Source organism: Mercenaria mercenaria, chromosome 8 (genome assembly GCF_021730395.1).
Source record: "Mercenaria mercenaria strain notata chromosome 8, MADL_Memer_1, whole genome shotgun sequence".
NCBI lineage: Eukaryota > Metazoa > Mollusca > Bivalvia > Venerida > Veneridae > Mercenaria > Mercenaria mercenaria.
The window spans coordinates 37,050,047-37,068,372 of record NC_069368.1 but is presented as its reverse complement, the minus strand read 5'-3'; the positions used below and the strand labels follow the sequence as shown (position 1 = coordinate 37,068,372).

Sequence of the window (18,326 nt, the reverse complement as noted above, 5' to 3'; positions counted from 1 at the left end):
TTAGAATTGGAACTTCCCGAAACAGAATAGAAACCAGACGATATAAAAGGTTACATGTTGATCAAAGGGTTGAAAATCAGGTTGAAAATGACTTTCATGTTTTGATGAACTGTCATTTATATGATGATTTGCGTGAAAATCTATTTACATGCTCTTCAAATAATCTTGAAAATTTCACAGCCTTAATAAAGAAAGATAAATTTAAAGTATTTTATACAAATAAGAGTATTGTATGGTTGTCTGTCAAAACTGGCTTCGATATTTTTGAACTGATATACGTAGCACATTTTGTTGGGATTTTCAATCGAGTAATGTACATTTGTAACATAAGCTTAGCTGACACTTTACAGAATCTGATGTTAAATATATTCTAATAGATTTAAAGTACCAGAATTTGCAGGTGTTTTTTTTTGTTACTAGGTACGCAAATATAGTGTAATTATAGTGGTTGTATTGATCTTTCCAATTTACATCTGATGTTAGATGATAGGAGTTTTAGCTGTGTTTTAATAATATACATTGCAAAGTCTAAAAGCAAGAAAATTTCAGTAAAAGGGATTCTTAATTTTGGTAGACTAACACTGTTTTTATCTGTTATACTTAAGAAATCATTTATAGCAAAATCGTGTTATAACATTATTTATGCACGCGTACGACTGGCGGTTATACATGTACATGTTAGTCAGGCACCTGCCCGAGTGAAATTATTACGTACGACGTATAACCGCCGAGTGTATATAGTGTTCATATTCTAAATTGTCTTTTATTTAGCAAAACCGTCTTTTAACACTATTGGGTGGTTATACGTATGGCGTAATAATTAAATCATTTTATACGAGTTAACTGCACGAATGTATGTATAGTGTTTAAATATGGTTTTGCTATCAATTATTTCGATTCTAATATATCTTTTATTGTAAAATTTATTAAAAAAGAATATTATTGCGAATATCATAAGGGTTCATATGACTCGAAGTCGAATGGTAAGTTTTATTCTTCAAAAATGTTTCTAACTTATCATTACCTTTCTTTCTTTTCTTATCACCTGTTTTAGCTGAAATATATTTTTGAAAATGATTCGTTTTCTGTAACGGATCAAAACATTTGAAATGTGCTTTTTTTCTGTTTTCGGCTGCTTCTGTATCGGTATACATGCCTTATTTTCTTTGCATGTACGCTCAGGAATGCGCTGTTTAGAAGGTAGAAGTCATATTTTCAGCTGTAAGCACTGAATTCCAATAAAAACGCAACACGGTTTGCCCTTTGGAGTAATGCACTTTAACCTGGTCACAACTTGGTCACAAGCCGAGATAACCGAGGGAATTAGCACTAGCTTTAAATATAATTATCTACGAACTACATACGTCTAATACGGACAACATACGTCTAATACGAACTACATACGTCTAATACGGACATCATATGTCTAATACGGGCAACATACGTCTAATACGGACTACATACGTCTAATACGGACAACATACGTCTAATACGGACATCATATGTCTAATATGTTTCAGTATTAGATGGTTCAGAACATAACTATTAATTCATCAAAAATTTAAGAAATGGTGCAATCAATTACGTAAACTGTGTTAACAAATAAAAGTATGGAAAGCATGAAAATATGAACATCAGATTTGCAGGATGTGATGTGGACAAAGACTTTGCTTGTGTACACTTATATTTAAAGCATCAATATATGACAGTAAATGTTTAATTGGTCAAATACCGAGCAAAAGTAATTGTAATACTAATACTAGCCTACATAGCATGACAATATCTGGTTTTATTAAGTGTTATTCTAAATAATTATGTATTTATTTCTATATTTAACCTTGTTTTGCACCAGAGAACACAGTCTCTTTTAGAAACTACTGAATAATATGCAACGAAATGGTTGTAACTGAGTAAGATATTGTCTTTGCTTCAAAAGATGTCAATATCACTTTGCAGTTGTAATTTCATTCAAATGTCATTACTATCAAATTTAGAACGTACCGGGCATAGTTGATTTAAATACGATAGTATAAGTGCCTACAGACAATCCAATTATGGTGATTATGTAAAACTGTTTATTGTAGGGTAATTGGCAATGGACCATGAAAACATAACAGAAGTATCTTTCTTCATGATTAAAATTCTGTTCGATTTTAGATTTTAATTTAATCAAAAGAGTATAAGTTAATTTTTAACCAAAAGCATCATTTTTAAACAGCAAAACCCTACATCAATTCACAAATACATACAAGGTTCTTTTGGAGCAAAACGTTTGTTATGTTTTTAAGTAGTTTGAAATGTACCAGTCAAACTACGAGGGAAATTCAGACAATTTTGAGACTGTTGATATAAATTATGGAAAACTCAGTATTTAAGCATCTTGCTTATACTAGTCCCTCAAAAAATTTAACCTTAACAGAAACGCACTTTTTCACTCGGGCTATCCATTACCTGAAAGCCAAAGAGTAGTCTGCCCTTGCCATGCTATGCGGACACTGATTCACTGTACTACCAAGGGCGCTTCTGGAATGTAGGGACGCCCAGCGAAGAAATATTTATAACACTTAGGTGGAACGGATATGGTGGGTGCGGCAATACTGCTGTACCATTAATACACTGGTGTGCAAAATGAGACAGATGTTCGTAAACCAATTTAACGTATTGTTTTCCAACTGATTTTAGAACCTTATCCCTATAAAACTTTCCAGCCATGGATTTGCCGTGTACACTGGGCATTTGCACAACCGGGTCTTTGAAAGTGATGAAAAATGGATCGGTGATGCTGATATTAAAAAGTTTCGGTTTTTGTGCCCTCATGAGTGGTGGGGGCAGATAGATTTGCTCTTGTCCGTGCGTCCGTCCGAAGTTCGTGACGCGCCTAGCTCAAAAAGTATTTGATATAAATTGATGAAACCTTGCGCGAGTCTTTATTATGATATGAACTTGCGCACCTACTATCTTTCGTTTGGCTCCGCCCCCTATTTTTAGAGTTATGGCCCCTGAAATAGACAAAAAATGCAGATTTTCACTTTGTGACACGCCTAGCTAAAAAGTATTTGATATAAATGGATGAAGCCTTGCATGAGTCTTTATCATGATATGAACTTGCGCACCTACTATTTTTCATCTGGGTCATCCCCCTATTTTTAGAGTTATGGCCCCTGAAATAGTAAAAAAATGCACATTTTCACCTAATTATGTGCCTCACTCAGAAAGTATTTAATGTAAATTCATGAAACCCTTCTTGAGTCTTTATCATAATGTGACCTTGCACACTTGGCATTCTTCTTGAGAATTTTAGCATTTATTACAGAGTTACGGCCCTTGAAATAGCCAAAATAGTGGATTTTTTGTTTGTGATGCTCATAGCTCAAAAAGTGTATGGTATAGAATAATGAATCCTTTTCATATTTTTTTTGAGGCTATACCCCATTAAGACTGCAAACATTTGAATTATTTCCCCTTATTTGTGACAAATGTACCAGTGGTGGGGCACACCCTGTGTCCTACAGGCACATTCTAGTTTTCAAATCAGTCTAGCAAAAAATCAAGCAGACGTCCCAATCTTTTTTATTTGCTGAATTTTCTAGGTATATTTTGAAGTTTTGACAAATCAAGAGTTTAATCAAATTCTACATTGTAGAAAACAATTCGATCCAAACGTGCAGAACTACCTTAATGACAACTAAGCTGTGAAATTTCTAGTATCAAATACACTTACTTATTTCTGCCACTGCCAACAGGCCCAAAATGGCATTGTTGCTTTTAGATAATCTTAGTAGCAATTGTAGAAATATAAACTTATAAGGAAAAAAAACATACAAATTAGAAACAGTCAAATGTTGGCTGATGATAAGGTTATGAAAATGAATAGTAGTTTGGCAACTTGTCACAGGGAACTTAGGCTCATATTCATCCAATATGTGTAAGTATGAAACCTAGACGTCAGAAGGCTCCATTTTTCTTTCTGTTCTGTGAACACAGATTGTTATCTAAAATCTAGAGCTCGACAGAATTTCAATAATTTATCTTAGCCGTCAAGAAATTATGTCAAATTAAATCTTTGCAGTTTTTAATTAAGTCTAAATCAAGTTTCATACTTTTCAATGATGATGAATCTGGGCCCTGCAGCTTAGTTCTGCACATCATCTGAAGTGGGGATCAACCTTCCTTTTTGCTTGTATTGCAATAACATGCAAAGTATCTCAAGAACGAAGAGTTTGAGTGACAGCATCCATATCCGCCTTTGAACGATATGTGCTGATCTTTCAGTGGCTGATGATGCACTGATTTAAGACAGCTTTATGAATTCTTGAACAGTGGCTTTCAGCGGTGGTCCAAGTGGTTGAGGTTGCTGACTTGGAATCATTTACCACTCACAGATATTGGTTTGAGCCTTACTTGGGTGGTAGAATTCTTATGTGAGGAAGCCATTCAGCTGGTTTTTAATAGGTCGGTGGTTCTACCCAGGTGCCAGATGTAATGAAATAATGCAGGCACCTAGCTTATAAATGTGACGCTGCAAAGTTAAACCTAACAAAAATAAAAACAAATGGACAGTGGCTTTTAAATAAAATTGACTTATGATTTTATACATTTCTTCCTCTTTAATGTTTAATTTTTGGTCATGAATACAGGTCTTATCAATCGATGTCCCAGATTTCATTTATTTTTAGCAGCTTGTCCTAAATATAACAAACTTTCAATTCAGAAACTGTTAAGGTCACACCAAATTAAAAAGTTGTGCATCGGATTTGCCGCTCGTATATTTTCAGAAACACTAAAAAAAAATGTTTTTGTTTGTTTTTGAGTTGGGCTCGCCCCATTGAAAAAAATCAAGGCAAAATTCTTTGGTGCGCTACTTTTTACGGACGTAACAGTGTACAAATGCTTATAAAGTCCAGTCCCAGATTGTTCTAAAATGTAATTTAATCACAACTGCATTCCTGTTTTCTGTTCATGATCAGTATTTTTATAATAAAGTGGGTGGGGTAAGGAATTTACATTATGAGTTGTGTTCAGACCAATTTAGAGCTTCAGTTTTTTTTTCAGTCCTCGAGTAGAATAATGTTAATGCATGTTCACCACCATTTCAGACCTAAATTGAGACTTTGTCTCAACAAATTTATTCTGTTAAGAAAGTTTAAATTTAGAACAAGAGGGAGCTGTCTGTAAGACAGCATGCTCGACTTTTCTCAGTGACTTTTCTCAGTGATTGACTCTGAATAAAAGCTTTGCCAGTAAAGGGGCATAATAGGAAAGATCGTGTTTGTATACAAATCTGTTGTATTTTCTATTTTTGATAAGACGGTGATCGGATGGGCAAACGCAAAACGTACATTGTTTTTGTAAACAGTGATGCTTTCCTAACGGCCTAAACTTTCTTAAAGCACAAATTAAATCAATAATTCTTTGATCAATGGAAAGGTTATAAACAAGAAATTTATTAATTACTTTAAATCATTATTTCGAAATAAAATGGATTAATTATGAAAGCTTAACTTACAGTGTTTTTCTAAAAGTTTTAAACTACGCCACTATTAAAATTATATGTCATTTAAAACGGTTAGTCATTTGAAAAAGATATTTAAATACGAAAATATGAAAATTATAAGTATTTCAAAACTTTCTGAATTTTGAAAAAGGGGCCTCCATGGCCGAGTGGCTAAGGTCGCTGACTTCAAATCACTTGCCCCTCATCGATGTGGGTTCGAGCCTCACTCGGGGGGTTCGAGCCTCACTCGGGGCGTTGAATTCTTCATGTGTGGAAGCCATCAAGCTGACTTACGGAAGGCCGGTGGTTCTACCCAGGTGCCTGTTCGTGATGAAATAATGCACGGAGGGGCACCTGGGGTCTTCCTCCACCATCAAAGCTGGAATGGCGCCATATGACCTACAATTGTATCGGTGCGACGTTAAATACAACCCCCCCCCCCCCCCCCCCAAAAAAAAAAAAAAAAATGAAAATCCATTAATGAGCGAAAAAGTTACTAAAATTTTAAAATTCATATACCATACACAAACTGCCCACCACCAGATAAACAGATGTTAATGCGTGTCGTCACGGCGATCTCCCCTATAGTCAATAGCTTTGAATGTAACAGAGATATTGGACATTATTTAAAACTTTAACCAAAAAAAATGTAAGTTAAAAAGTGGCATAACTTTGTAAAAATTCAAATCAAGAGTTATGGGGATTGTTTCTTCTGGTGTAGACTTATGCGTTGTTGTATTTTCTAGCAGCATTTACAAACGCATACATTATTTGATTACATTGAAAACCCATGTTTTCTCCATTCTTTTTGTGCCCCCCCCCCCCCCCCATGAGTGGTGGGGACATATAGATTTGGTCTTGTCCGTGCGTCCGTCCGTCCGTCCGAAGTTCGTGACGCGTCTAGCTTGAAAAGTATTTGATATAAATTGATGAAACCTTGCACGAGTCTTTATCATGATGAACTTGCGCACCTCCTATTTTTTATCTGGCTCCGCGCCCTATTTTCAGAGTTATGGCCCCTGAAATAGTCAAAAATGCACATTTTTACCTTGTGACACGCCTAGCTCAAAAAGTATTTGATATAGATTCATGAAGCCTTGCATGAGTCTTAATCATGATATGAACTTGCGCACCTCCTATTTTTCATTTGGGTCCGCCCCCTATTTTTAGAGTTATGGCCCCTGAAATAGTCAAAAATGTACATTTTCACCTTGTGGCGCACCTAGCTCAAAAAGTATTTAATATAAATGGTTGAAAACTAACATAAGTCTTAAGCATGATATTAGCTTGCACACCACTAAATTTTTGGCTGGCTCCACCCCCATTTTTTAAAGTTATGGCCCCTGAAATAGTAAAAAGCATGCACTTTTTCACCTAATTATGTGCCTAGCTCAAAAAGTATTAGATGTAAATTCAGGAAACCTTGCTGGAGTCTTTATCGTGATGTGACCTTGCACACTTGGCATTCTTCTTGAGAATCTTAGCCCTTATTACAGAGTTATGGCCCTTGAAATAGCCAAAATAGTGGATTTTTTTGTTTGTGATGCTCATAGCTCAAAAAGTGTATGGCCTAGAATAATGAATCTTTTTCATAAAATGTTAGTTGAGGCTATACCCCATTAAGACTGCAAACATCTGAATAATTGCCCCTTATTTGTGACAAATGTACCAGTGGGGGGCACACCCTGTGTCCTACAGACACATTCTAGTTAAGACTGGAAGGCTATAAGATAACAAAAATGAGACCTCACGGGTCAACGAATGTTCTGAGGGACCCTATAAAGCCATTTTTACAATGCAAGTACATTTTGTAAAAGGAAAAATTAAAAGCAGTGTCTGACCATTTGAAACATTCAGAACGTCGCGAAAACATATTATTATTATCATTATTATTATACCAGATTTATATAGCGCCCTTTTCATGATCAATTTCACGTTCAAAGGCGCTTTACATAGTTCATATTACACTGATACAAAATCCTTATGCTTAGTTATCATAAAAAAAGAAACAGGGACATAACTCTCTTTAATGGGTATTTTATTCCACAACTTAATTACTAATGGAATATATAGAAAGCAAATAATGTCATGAAGAATAGCTTAAATGTGATCGACTTCCTTTAAAAAAGTTTCCAATATGTTTCCGTAGTTTTTACTGTCTGTCCAATGTCAATTTGAATGCAGATAATTTGTCTTTGAGTGTTATTTTAATATTCTAGCTTGGAAGAGGCGAGATTTTATAGAAAATCAATGGAACTAAAACGTACAGTTTTGCGCAGTGTTCAAACCTCACTGTGTCTGACTAATTGTTTAGTCGTTTATTAGAATCTGTCTGAGTACTACAAACATTCAAATAAAGTGTTAAGAAGGTAAATTTTATGATTTTGCCAAGTTGACCCGTGTACTCGGCTGAAATATTTTTATCTGTTCTTTATGATTTTGATTTTCAACGTTAAATAGCGGCGTCGGATTGATTGAACAAAAACAAAAGTTTCTACTGAATAAATACAGGCGGGTGTATGTGTGTTTTGTGTTATATATATATATAACTATATTGGTCGGGATGGGGTTGTTGAGGTTGGGTAAGACATTGGGGAACTGATGTGATATGACAATATCAAAGATGATGATTTTTAAAGTTTCCATTACATAAATAAGAGGTAAAGTGACCACAACCCCTGGTGACAATCGCTTCTGATGAAACAAAATAATCTCTACAATCTTTGTAAAGGGTCACCCAAGTCACATTTGTGTAAAATTATTTTAAAATTGGGCCTGCTGCTCCTGATAAGAATATAATTAAAGTCTCCAATATATACAAGCAGGGGAAAAGTGGTCACACCCGCTGGAAACCATGTTTTAGTCGAAACGAAATAACTTGAATAATCTTGGTAGAGGGTCACACCATTTGTGTGCAATTATTTTAAAAATCGGACCAGCAGTTTCACACAAGAATAAGTTTTAAATTTTCACTAAATACATATAGGGAAAATGGCCACGCCATCCTGGCTGTCATGTTTTCTTTTTTGAGGAATCGAAATAATACGAACAATCTTGGCAGATTATCACACAAGGACCATTTGTGTGAAGTTATATCAAAATCGGGCCAGCAGTTTCATACAAGAAGATTTTTTTAACGGTAATGTAAAATGAAGTCAAAATAATTAAAACAATGATTTTTGTTTCAAATATCAGGGAATTAAATACATAGTTTGGCCTTTACTAGCTCAGATGAGTAATGATGTTTGAAGATGCTGCCCATTGGGAAATCCAAATAAAAATCCCAAAGGACAGACGTTGATGTCATTCAACTCAAACAGTGGCGGAACCCGATATAACAAAATGGTGATTTTGTGTTTAACAAAGTGTTGTCTGCAAAAATAAGTGCATTTCAAAACTGTATGATTGCTTGGTAGTCACAGTGACTCAAAACATCAAACATTTAAAAATGCCGTAATATAGGTTTAAAGGACCCAACCAGAAGCGATATATCTATGAAAGTAGCAAAACAACTCTAAAAAATCCTCCAAATTTTACCTTAACGAAGAAAACTAGATATTGTAGAAGTTACTATTTTTTAACTTACTTGTAGCGGCCACATATACAAGGCATTGTTCTACAATGCAACTTAAAATATTATATAAGTTCAGTTACTTGTTCAGCTTAATCCATCATATGCAAAGCATTCTAATGTTTGGTTTGTAAACTAGATTGCATAAAAACTTGGTACTTGGATACATTTTATTATATTGCGGTTTTAATTCGATGAACGATGAAATTAGAATGACGTCCCTTGATACGGAAGTAATGTTTCATTATTAACGTTTTATAGATGATGCGTGGAATGTTGCCAAAATCTTGATTAAGCAAGGGAGGAACTATATGTTATTTATTAGATAGTTACATCATATCTCAGGGATACAATTATTTTTTCCTGTATTGCTTCGTGGGAATGTAGTTTATTTCCTCCAGTGTATCAAAATCGGTATAGCTCAAAGTTTGCTTCTCACTCGTTGACTCATTTGCTGAATTACCACATTTTACTGGCTTCAGACATAGTTAAAAATACAATAAAAATCAAATGTAACAGACTGAAACTATTTCTGACGTGACCAGTGGTTCACACATAGGAAGACAGGCCGGAATTCGAAAAAGGGACCGCTCACACATACGGCGGAGTGATCAGAACTCAAACTAGAGACCGCTAACAACCAGGACTTGAACCTGGGGCCGCTAAAAATACGGCGGACTGACTTTAACCCGAACCAGGGACCGCTTACACATAAGTCGGAATGACTGTAGGTCTCGAACCTGAGAGTTTTTGTGTCAAGTTTTTCATTGTTCATTGCATATCATTTGATGCCAATAAAACGATTTTTCAGTAATTTCGTTTCTATGTAATGGGCCACGATTTCATATTACAAGTCGATTCCCGGGAATAAAATGCAAAATTATTATCCTTATCTTTTGTCACGAAGATGGCGATCGTGGAAAACTTTATTATGTTTTGGCTGCTTAAAATGGCATGTACAAAACTAAATTGCCGATCTTAATGTTACCGTAGCTTTACACGTTCGGTTAAATTTATCTTATAATGAAGATTTTGATTTTTCGAAACTTAAGAATATACCATGAATATCTGGCAAATAAAAAAGATTGGTTCATGTGTTTGAGATTTTGCTTTACTAATTTGAAAAAATTAGACTTCACGCAAGTTTTCATAATGGATGTCTGTGGGAAAATTTCAAATTTGTTGACATTTTTACAGCAGAAATGTTTCTAAAATGTGAATTTTAATGAAATATTTTCACAAATGAGAATCAACATACTGTCTATTATACAGCCAAATAAAATAGTTAGTTTGCGGGGTTTTTTTTTTGTTGTTGTTGTTTTTTTTTTTTAGATATTTACACATTATTATTTGTAAGTTCCTTAAATTTCATACAGATCTGGCATTATTTAGAATAATCTCAAGTGTCAAATTTTTGATATCTAAAAGAAAAAAATGCCGTTTTTACAAATATACACAAGAGATGACTTCGAAATGTATGATTCAGGCTTAATCCAATGTTATTCGGGTAAATGACTTTTGGTTAAAATGCAGAACTGTCAAAAGTGCAGTGGACGTGCAATGTGAACTGCATTATTTTTTTATATATATGATAAAGTTGCATATAAATAATACGCACGATAAAGACAGTTTTCTTCCCATAACCCCGCCTGTTCTTAAGATTTGGTATCAGTTTATCTGGAAAAGACGTCATCCTGCAGTAAATCAGTACGCACACTATAAAATATATATCGGAAACAAAATGCCAGACACTTACTTATATTGATTTTAAGTAAAATAAGACATTTACCTGAATGAAGTCAGCCTGTTCACTGTATATTTACACCGATATATCCTTTTAAAACAATTACGAAATATATTCCAAGTTGTTAAACGAGTTTAATCGATTTTGTACGGTAAAAGTACAACTGCAGCGTTTTGTATCAACAATGGCTTTTTCTTTTACAGCAGAATAATTTAGCCAATACAAAAACCATGATAGTCTCTGCCATTGCCTATGGATATCCTGTTGGATAGTATATTATTGTAGACTCATATCATCTAACATGTCTAACTTGCAGTGTTTTAATGCCTAATCAAATTTTCATTTCTTTGATTCAGATGCAAAGACAGCAATATCAACTTCAAGAAACGAAATTAAATGAACTTTATATAAGCTGTAGTTCCGGACTTGTTTGCTAAAATAATGCAAAATTTAAAGGTCCAATACTAAGGAAAGTGAACATTTTAATTTCTTTTAAAAAGCACAGAAACTTATTCATTTTATTGGAAAATGAAAGTTGGTATGTAGAAATTCGAAATAAATCGCAGTATATGTACAATTATTTTTCTATGAAGTATGAAGAAAGTTAAAAAGACCTGGGGGGTCATTCTGTCGATTCATTGAAATTTCAATATAATACACATACATTTCTTTGAGTTCAAAAGACCTTCTGTAAATTTTGACATGCCAATCTTCATTATTTAGTGTCTTGCAGAAGTTTATGCACTGGCTATGAAAAAAATTGCCAACTCACTTTCCCTTAGTAATGGACCTTTAAGTGTTAAAGTAGTAGGCAAGGAAAAGTTTTAAGACTGTTGGTGTTATAGCACCACTTTCATATTGTACATATATGTATTAAAGTAATGGTGTCATGGCTGCTGCAACCTGGCATGGTTATATGTGTGACTGGAAGCACCAGAACAACATGGGTTGTTTATCAAGTTATAAATGCCTTCGGGATTTCTCAATGTTCAGAGTTCAGATGCGCATAATGCTCTCTTACCTGTCCGTGCGTTGGCCATTGTTTACCATAGTTTAAAAGGCAGTCAAATTGTGTCTTGGTTAAAGGAGTATAAAAAGACGTTTTAGCTCACCTGTCACGTAGTGACAGGGTGAGCTTTTATGATCGCCCTTCGTCCGTTGTCCGTCCATCCGTCGTCCGTCCGTTCACAATTTCCTTGTGAACACGATAGAGACCACATTTTGTAATTGATTTTAATCAAACTTGCACAAAACTTGTATGGGTATAATATCTCGGTTTCTTTCGAAAACTGGTCAGATCCCTTCATTTGTTCTAGAGTTATGGCCCCTTAAAGAGCCAAAATTTGCCATTTTTGGCTTGTGAACATGATAGAGACCACATTTTGCAATCAACTTTAACAAAACTTACACGCAACTTGTTTTGGCATAATATCTCGGTTCCTTTCGAAAACTGGCCTGGTCCCATCATGGGTTCTAGAGTTATGGCACCTTTTTTCATATTTTCTTATGCAATTACCTTTTTAATATGAATTACCATTTTAGATGACATATGATTTTAATAGCGGCGTAGCGATGTTCAAAACTTTTAGAAAAACACTGTAAGATAAGCGTTCATAATTAATCCATTTTACTTCGAAATAAGAATTAAATGTTATTAATAAATTGCTTGTTTTATAACCTTTCTATTGATCAAAAAATATTTGTATTTATATAATTTGTGTTTTAAGGAAGTTTAAGCCGTTAGAAAAACATCACTGTTTACAAAAAGAAAAAAAGCATGTACGCTCGGCGTCTGCCCACCGATCTCTGTCTTATCAGTGCTAAAAATAGAAAATACAACGGATTTAATTTGTATACAAACACGATCTCTCCTACTGGCATAATATCTCGGTTCCTTTCGAAAACTGGCCAGATCCCGTCATAGGTTCCAGAGTTGTGGCCCCTTAAAGGGCCAAAATTTGCTATTTTTGGCTTGTGAACACGATAGAGACAATATTTTGCAATCAACTTTAATCAAACTTGCACACAACTTGTACTGGCGTAATATCTAAGTTCCTTTCGAAAACTGGCCAGATCCCACCATTGGTTCCAGAGTTATGGCTCCTTAAAGGGCCAAAATTTGCTATTACGGCTTTCGCAGCCATATAGAGACTTCATTGATGGTTTTATTTGATACAAACTTGCAAAATATCTCAGCAACAATAAATCTTGGATTCCATGATGAATGTCAGAACTAATTATAGGTTCCGGAGTTATCTTATATCTGATCACCTCCCCTGATTTTAATCAAAATGGGTTTATATCAGTAAATACTTATAGGACTCATTTGAAATTTCATTATTATCATTAGTTGGACTGAAACAATCAGTGTAGGCAACTTTGAACTGATTTTATGTCAAATTACCTCCCTTTATTTCAAACAAAAGTGGGTATATCTCCGTAACTAATGAAGATACTGATCTGAAATTTCATTCATGCCATCAGATTGACTTGGACAATCAATGAAAATACATATTTGCTGAATTTATGACAAATTACCTCCCTTTATTTTGTCCGTAAATGAATATACATAGCAGCTTCTGAGATTGGTTTGAAACGTTATTTATATCTTCCATGGTAAGAAACAGTCATGTTAGATAACTCTTGACTGAATATCGATATCAATACTTTTCTTATATATTGTTGTAAAGGCTTGTACTCTGTATCATCTATATGCATATACCAATGCATGATTACCTCACCTGATTTTAATAAAATTGGATTTATCTCAGTAAGTATTTATAGGACTCATTTGAAATTTCATTATGGTCATAAGTTGGACTGAGACAATCAGGGCAGATAACTACGGACTGATTTTATGTCAAATTACCTTTGTTTCAAATTAAAATAGGTGTATCTCAGTAACCAATGCATGAAGATACTGATTTGAAATGTCATTTATGTTATTAGATGGACTCGGACGACCAGGGTAGATAACCTTTTACTGAATTTATGACAAATTACCTCCCTTTATTTTATGTAAATGAATATACTTCAGCAGCATCTAATGAGATTGGTTTTAAATGTTTTAAATGTTGTTAAAAGAGAATATATTTGTCCTGATTATATATAGTGTGATCTATGTCAACACTTGATCAGTGATGCTGCTCAGGTGAGCGATATAGGGCCATCATGGCCCTCTTGTTATTAATGTAGTTTTAAGAAAATCTAATTTTACGTAGTGCAAACTGAAAATTTCACGTCAATGAGAAATAATCTCTTTGATTTTTTTTACTGAATTATGTAGGAGTATGTTTTAAAATATATACTTAAAAGTCGTTTCTCTAAAAAACAGTAAATACATCACTCTCTTCCGTATAATGCCCCGCTTGGTGGATCTCTTGTTTTCAAATATTTTACTCAGGAACTTTTTTCAGCTCAATATTTTTTTCAGAAAATGATACTTAATTTTTTTTTCAGACTATGTATTTTGGTGCAGTTAAATATTTATATATCTTAAATAGGTAGTGCCTATTTAAAGTTTTCACGAACGTGGCATCTATTACATTCATTGAATATTCTAGTATCTGCACTTGCAGTCATATCGCCTCAGCAAGAACTGCCATGAGGTGAAAGATATCATGATTTTGGAATATGTCTGGGTGACATCTTTATGCAAGGATTTGGTATCATGATAAAATATATTCAATATTTGCCTTGATACTAGGAGATTTATAATGGACACTACACTATTACACTGATATATTTCATTCTTTACAACTGATGGTCATTGATTTCGTTTCTTTACTTAAGAGTAAATTGGACCAAGATAGACATCAATTACTTTGGTTACATTTCCCGATTGATCTGTTCTGAAAAAGGAACACAGTAAAGCATACCTTTTTACATCTAACATTAAAACTTACACTTTACCATCAATGAATTGATAATGCCAAAAGTGTAAATGGCATTACGGGGAGTTCAGGGCATGAAAAGACCATATTTAATCATCATCAATATGTTCAGTTATCATCATGTCAGCCGTTGCCTTGCAAGAAAGAGATCCCACTTAGTCAAGCAAAAGGTTATGTACAGGCATATAATACTACATTACTTCGAAAACCACAATCACCTAGTCAACATGTCTGATTATTATCAAAACAATAATTATTACATATATAACATTATAAAAGTGAACCATTTGGAAGGTCTGAAGGATTCTGAAGAATCATTATGATTTGAATTTAATGAAAATAACTAGATATTTTAGTTTACATGATGCACGAAAAATCAAAAACAAATTAATCATCTGTTACAATTGTAATATAACTCTCTTGCCTAAGGTGTATAAAAAGCTGACACGTTTTACAAAAATATCTGTACTAAAATGAAAGTCAGTTTTTTGTTTTTTACAAATCTAAATCAGTGAACACTAAAACAGAATATCATCCTCTGATTATTAACGTTTTATAGATTAAACGTGAGCTATTTCTAAAGTTTAAGAAAGGAAGGAACTACACGTTATTTATTAGACAGATTAATTCACAATCTAACTTCAGAACCCCGGGAGGCAATTATAAGTTTCCTATTCTGCTAGGCGGGAATATATTGTATTCCCAGGCGGGAATATATTGTATTACCTGTTACGTTGAAAGACATTGTTTGAGTTGTATTCTTTTCATGTTGGAAGACATTGTTTGCTCTGTATTCCCTGTTACGTCGGAAGACATTGTTTGAGCTGTATTCTTTTCATGTTGGAAGACATTATTTGCTGTGTATTCCCTGTTACGTCGGAAGACATTGTTTGAGTTGTATTCTTTTCATGTTGGAAGACATAATTTGCTGTGTATTCCCTGTTACGTCGGAAGACATTGTTTGAGTTGTATTCTTTTCATGCTGGAAGACATTATTTGCTGTGTATTCCGTGATCGGAAGACATTGTTTGTGCTGTATTTTTGTTATGCGGGATGACATTGTTTGCTGTGTATTCCCTGTCACGTCGGAAGACATTGTTTGTGCTGTATTCTTGTCATGCCGTAAGACAATGTTTGCTGTGTATTGCTAGTCACATCGGAAGACATTGTTTGTGCTGTGTTCTTGTCATGTGAAAGACATTGTTTGTGCTATATTCTCTATCACGTTGGAAGACATTGTTTGTACTATATTCTCTGTCAAGTTGGAAGACATTGTTTATATTCTCTATCACGTTGGAAGACATTGTTTGTACTATATTCTCTGTCAAGTTTGAAGACATTGTTTGTCCTGTATTCTCTGTCACGTTAGAAGACATTGTTTGTGCTGTATTCTCTGTCACGTTGGAAGACATTGTTTGTGCTGTATTCTCTGTCACGTTGGAAGACATTGTTTGTGCTGTATTCTCTGTCAAGTTGGAAGACATTGTTTGTGCTGTATTGTCTGACACGTTGGAAGACATTGTTTGTGCTGTATTCTCTGTCACGTTGGAAGACATTGTTTGTGCTATATTCTCTGTCACGTTGGAAGACATTGTTTGTGCTGTATTCTCTGTCACGTTGGAAGACATTGTTTGTGCTGTATTCTCTGTCACGTTGGAAGATAGTGTTTGTGTTATATTCTCTAACACGTTGGAAGACATTGTTTGTGCTATATTCTCTGTCACGTTGGAAGACATTGTTTGTGCTGTATTCTCTGTCACGTTGGAAGATAGTGTTTGTGTTATATTCTCTGTCACGTTGGAAGATATTGTTTGTGCTATATTCTCTGCCACGTTGGAAGACATTGTTTGTGCTGTATTCTCTGCCACGTTGGAAGACATTGTTTGTGCTGTATTCTCTGTCACGTTGGAAGATAGTGTTTGTGTTATATTCTCTGCCACTTTGGAAGACATTGTTTGTGCTGTATTCTCTGTCACGTTGGAAGACATTGTTTGTGATATATTCTCTGTCACGTTGGAAGATAGTGTTTGTGCTATATTCTCTGTCACGTTGGAAGACATTGTTTGTGGAAGACATTGTTTTTACTGTATTCGCTGTCACTTTGGAAGACATTGTTTGTACTATATTTTCTCTGTCACCTCGGAAGACATTGTTTGTACTATATTTTCTCTGTCACGTTGGAAGACACTGTTTGTGCTGTATTCTCTGTCACGTTGAAAGACATTGTTTGTGCTGTATTCTCTGTCACGTTGGAAGACATTGTTTGTGCTGTATTCTCTGTCACGTTGGAAGACATTGTTTGTGCTGTATTCTCTGTCACGTTGGAAGACATTGTTTGTATTGTATTCGCTGTCACTTCGGAAGACATTGTTTGTCTTAGATTCAAGTACAAAGTTCATGATGTTTTCGTTATCAGAAAAACATAAAGTCTGTATGTATGTACGCTATATATAAATTCTTTTCATTATGTAAAATACGCCGTATCTCAATAAATCTCTCATTATCAAGTGAATTTACAATTTTCCTGACTTTTGAATTGTTGATAGAAACATAGTTTTCATAATCTAAGTTGGGGACAATCACTAAATTCCTGTCTCCAAAATGAAACGCTTTTATTCCCAATATCGTGAATTTTTCGTAAACATTTTAATAAAATAATATGTTATCATCATTCGGGACATATAGATTTACTATAGTTAGTCTAATTTGAAAAATACATTGTATATCAATCTAAAATAAGAATTTTCCATTCTCACCTTTGAGAACATTTTAAACATTTTTATTCAAATTATTGAGCAGAAGGTTCAAAACTCACCGGATGATGCTTTTAAATGGGCAAATGAATATTTCATTTCCTCACTCACACTTGTTTTGTTATTTGAATATATTGCAAACATATTGTATTATATTTTTACCTCTATTCTCTTTTGGATATTCTCTCTCTTTATTGACTATTTCCACACTGACAGTTTTGTGAACAAATCTATCTGATAATTTTCAAGACATATAAAATAAAGCTATAACAATGTGAGTAATATATAGAGTATAACAACAAGAAAGAAGTAGATACTTGCGTGAAAGTAATTCAAAAATAAACACAAAAGACAGTAGACAGAGAACAGTTTGCATTCATAATGCTACGGAAGCCTATTAGGGACATTTTGTCTTAGTTTTTATGCATAACCTCTTATGTATGACCTATTATGTGTTACGTGTTATCAGTTACCTCTTACATGTTACGTATTACCTCTTAGGTGTTATATCTTGTGTGTTACTTATCAAAAGTTAGATTTGCCTAGTTCTCAATAGGGAAACAAAATTGGCGGACGTTAACAATTACTGCTTGTGGCACTTTACCCCTTTTGGTGACCACTAGAGCTAAAACTAGAAAAAAAACTTTAAACGACCTATGCTATGAACAGCATGATGGATCTTGATTAACCTTGGTCTGTACCACCATTATAAGGTCATTTCCAAATTTGTTTCAAATTGCGCAATGGTCCCCTTTTAGGGTCCTCTAGAGCTAAACACAGAAAAACCTTTAAAAAAAATTTTCATGAACATTCGCATACAATTCCATATCTTTCTACAATGCTTGATATATAACTTCGAAACACTTACTTA

The 18,326-nt window shown here is 34.2% G+C and overlaps 2 protein-coding genes across 3 annotated transcripts in view; both read right to left on the bottom strand.

Annotated features, from left to right (window-relative positions):
- The window catches only part of LOC123566573 (neuronal acetylcholine receptor subunit alpha-5-like), a 51,032-nt gene extending 39,884 nt beyond the window's left edge, over positions 1-11,148 (bottom strand). Inside the window, exon 1 of one of the 2 annotated variants that reach the window (XM_045360803.2) lies at positions 10,855-11,148. The gene's annotated coding sequence lies outside the window, so the exon portion shown is untranslated. Of the gene's footprint in view, positions 1-10,683; positions 10,704-10,854 lie in introns of those variants that run through there. The other variant, XM_045360805.2, reaches the window with a different exon arrangement.
- Positions 11,149-15,853: 4,705 nt separating this feature from the next.
- Positions 15,854-16,762, bottom strand: LOC128558873 (ring-infected erythrocyte surface antigen-like). The gene has a single exon (XM_053549114.1). It carries the CDS (start codon positions 16,760-16,762, stop codon positions 15,854-15,856), a length of 909 nt encoding a protein of 302 aa, XP_053405089.1.
- Positions 16,763-18,326: the final 1,564 nt, after the last annotated feature.

Excerpts from the sequence above, each read along its gene's own strand:
- LOC128558873 (XM_053549114.1), bottom strand. The coding sequence starts at position 16,762 with ATGTCTTCCAACGTGACAGAGAATATAGCACAAACACTATCTTCCAAC.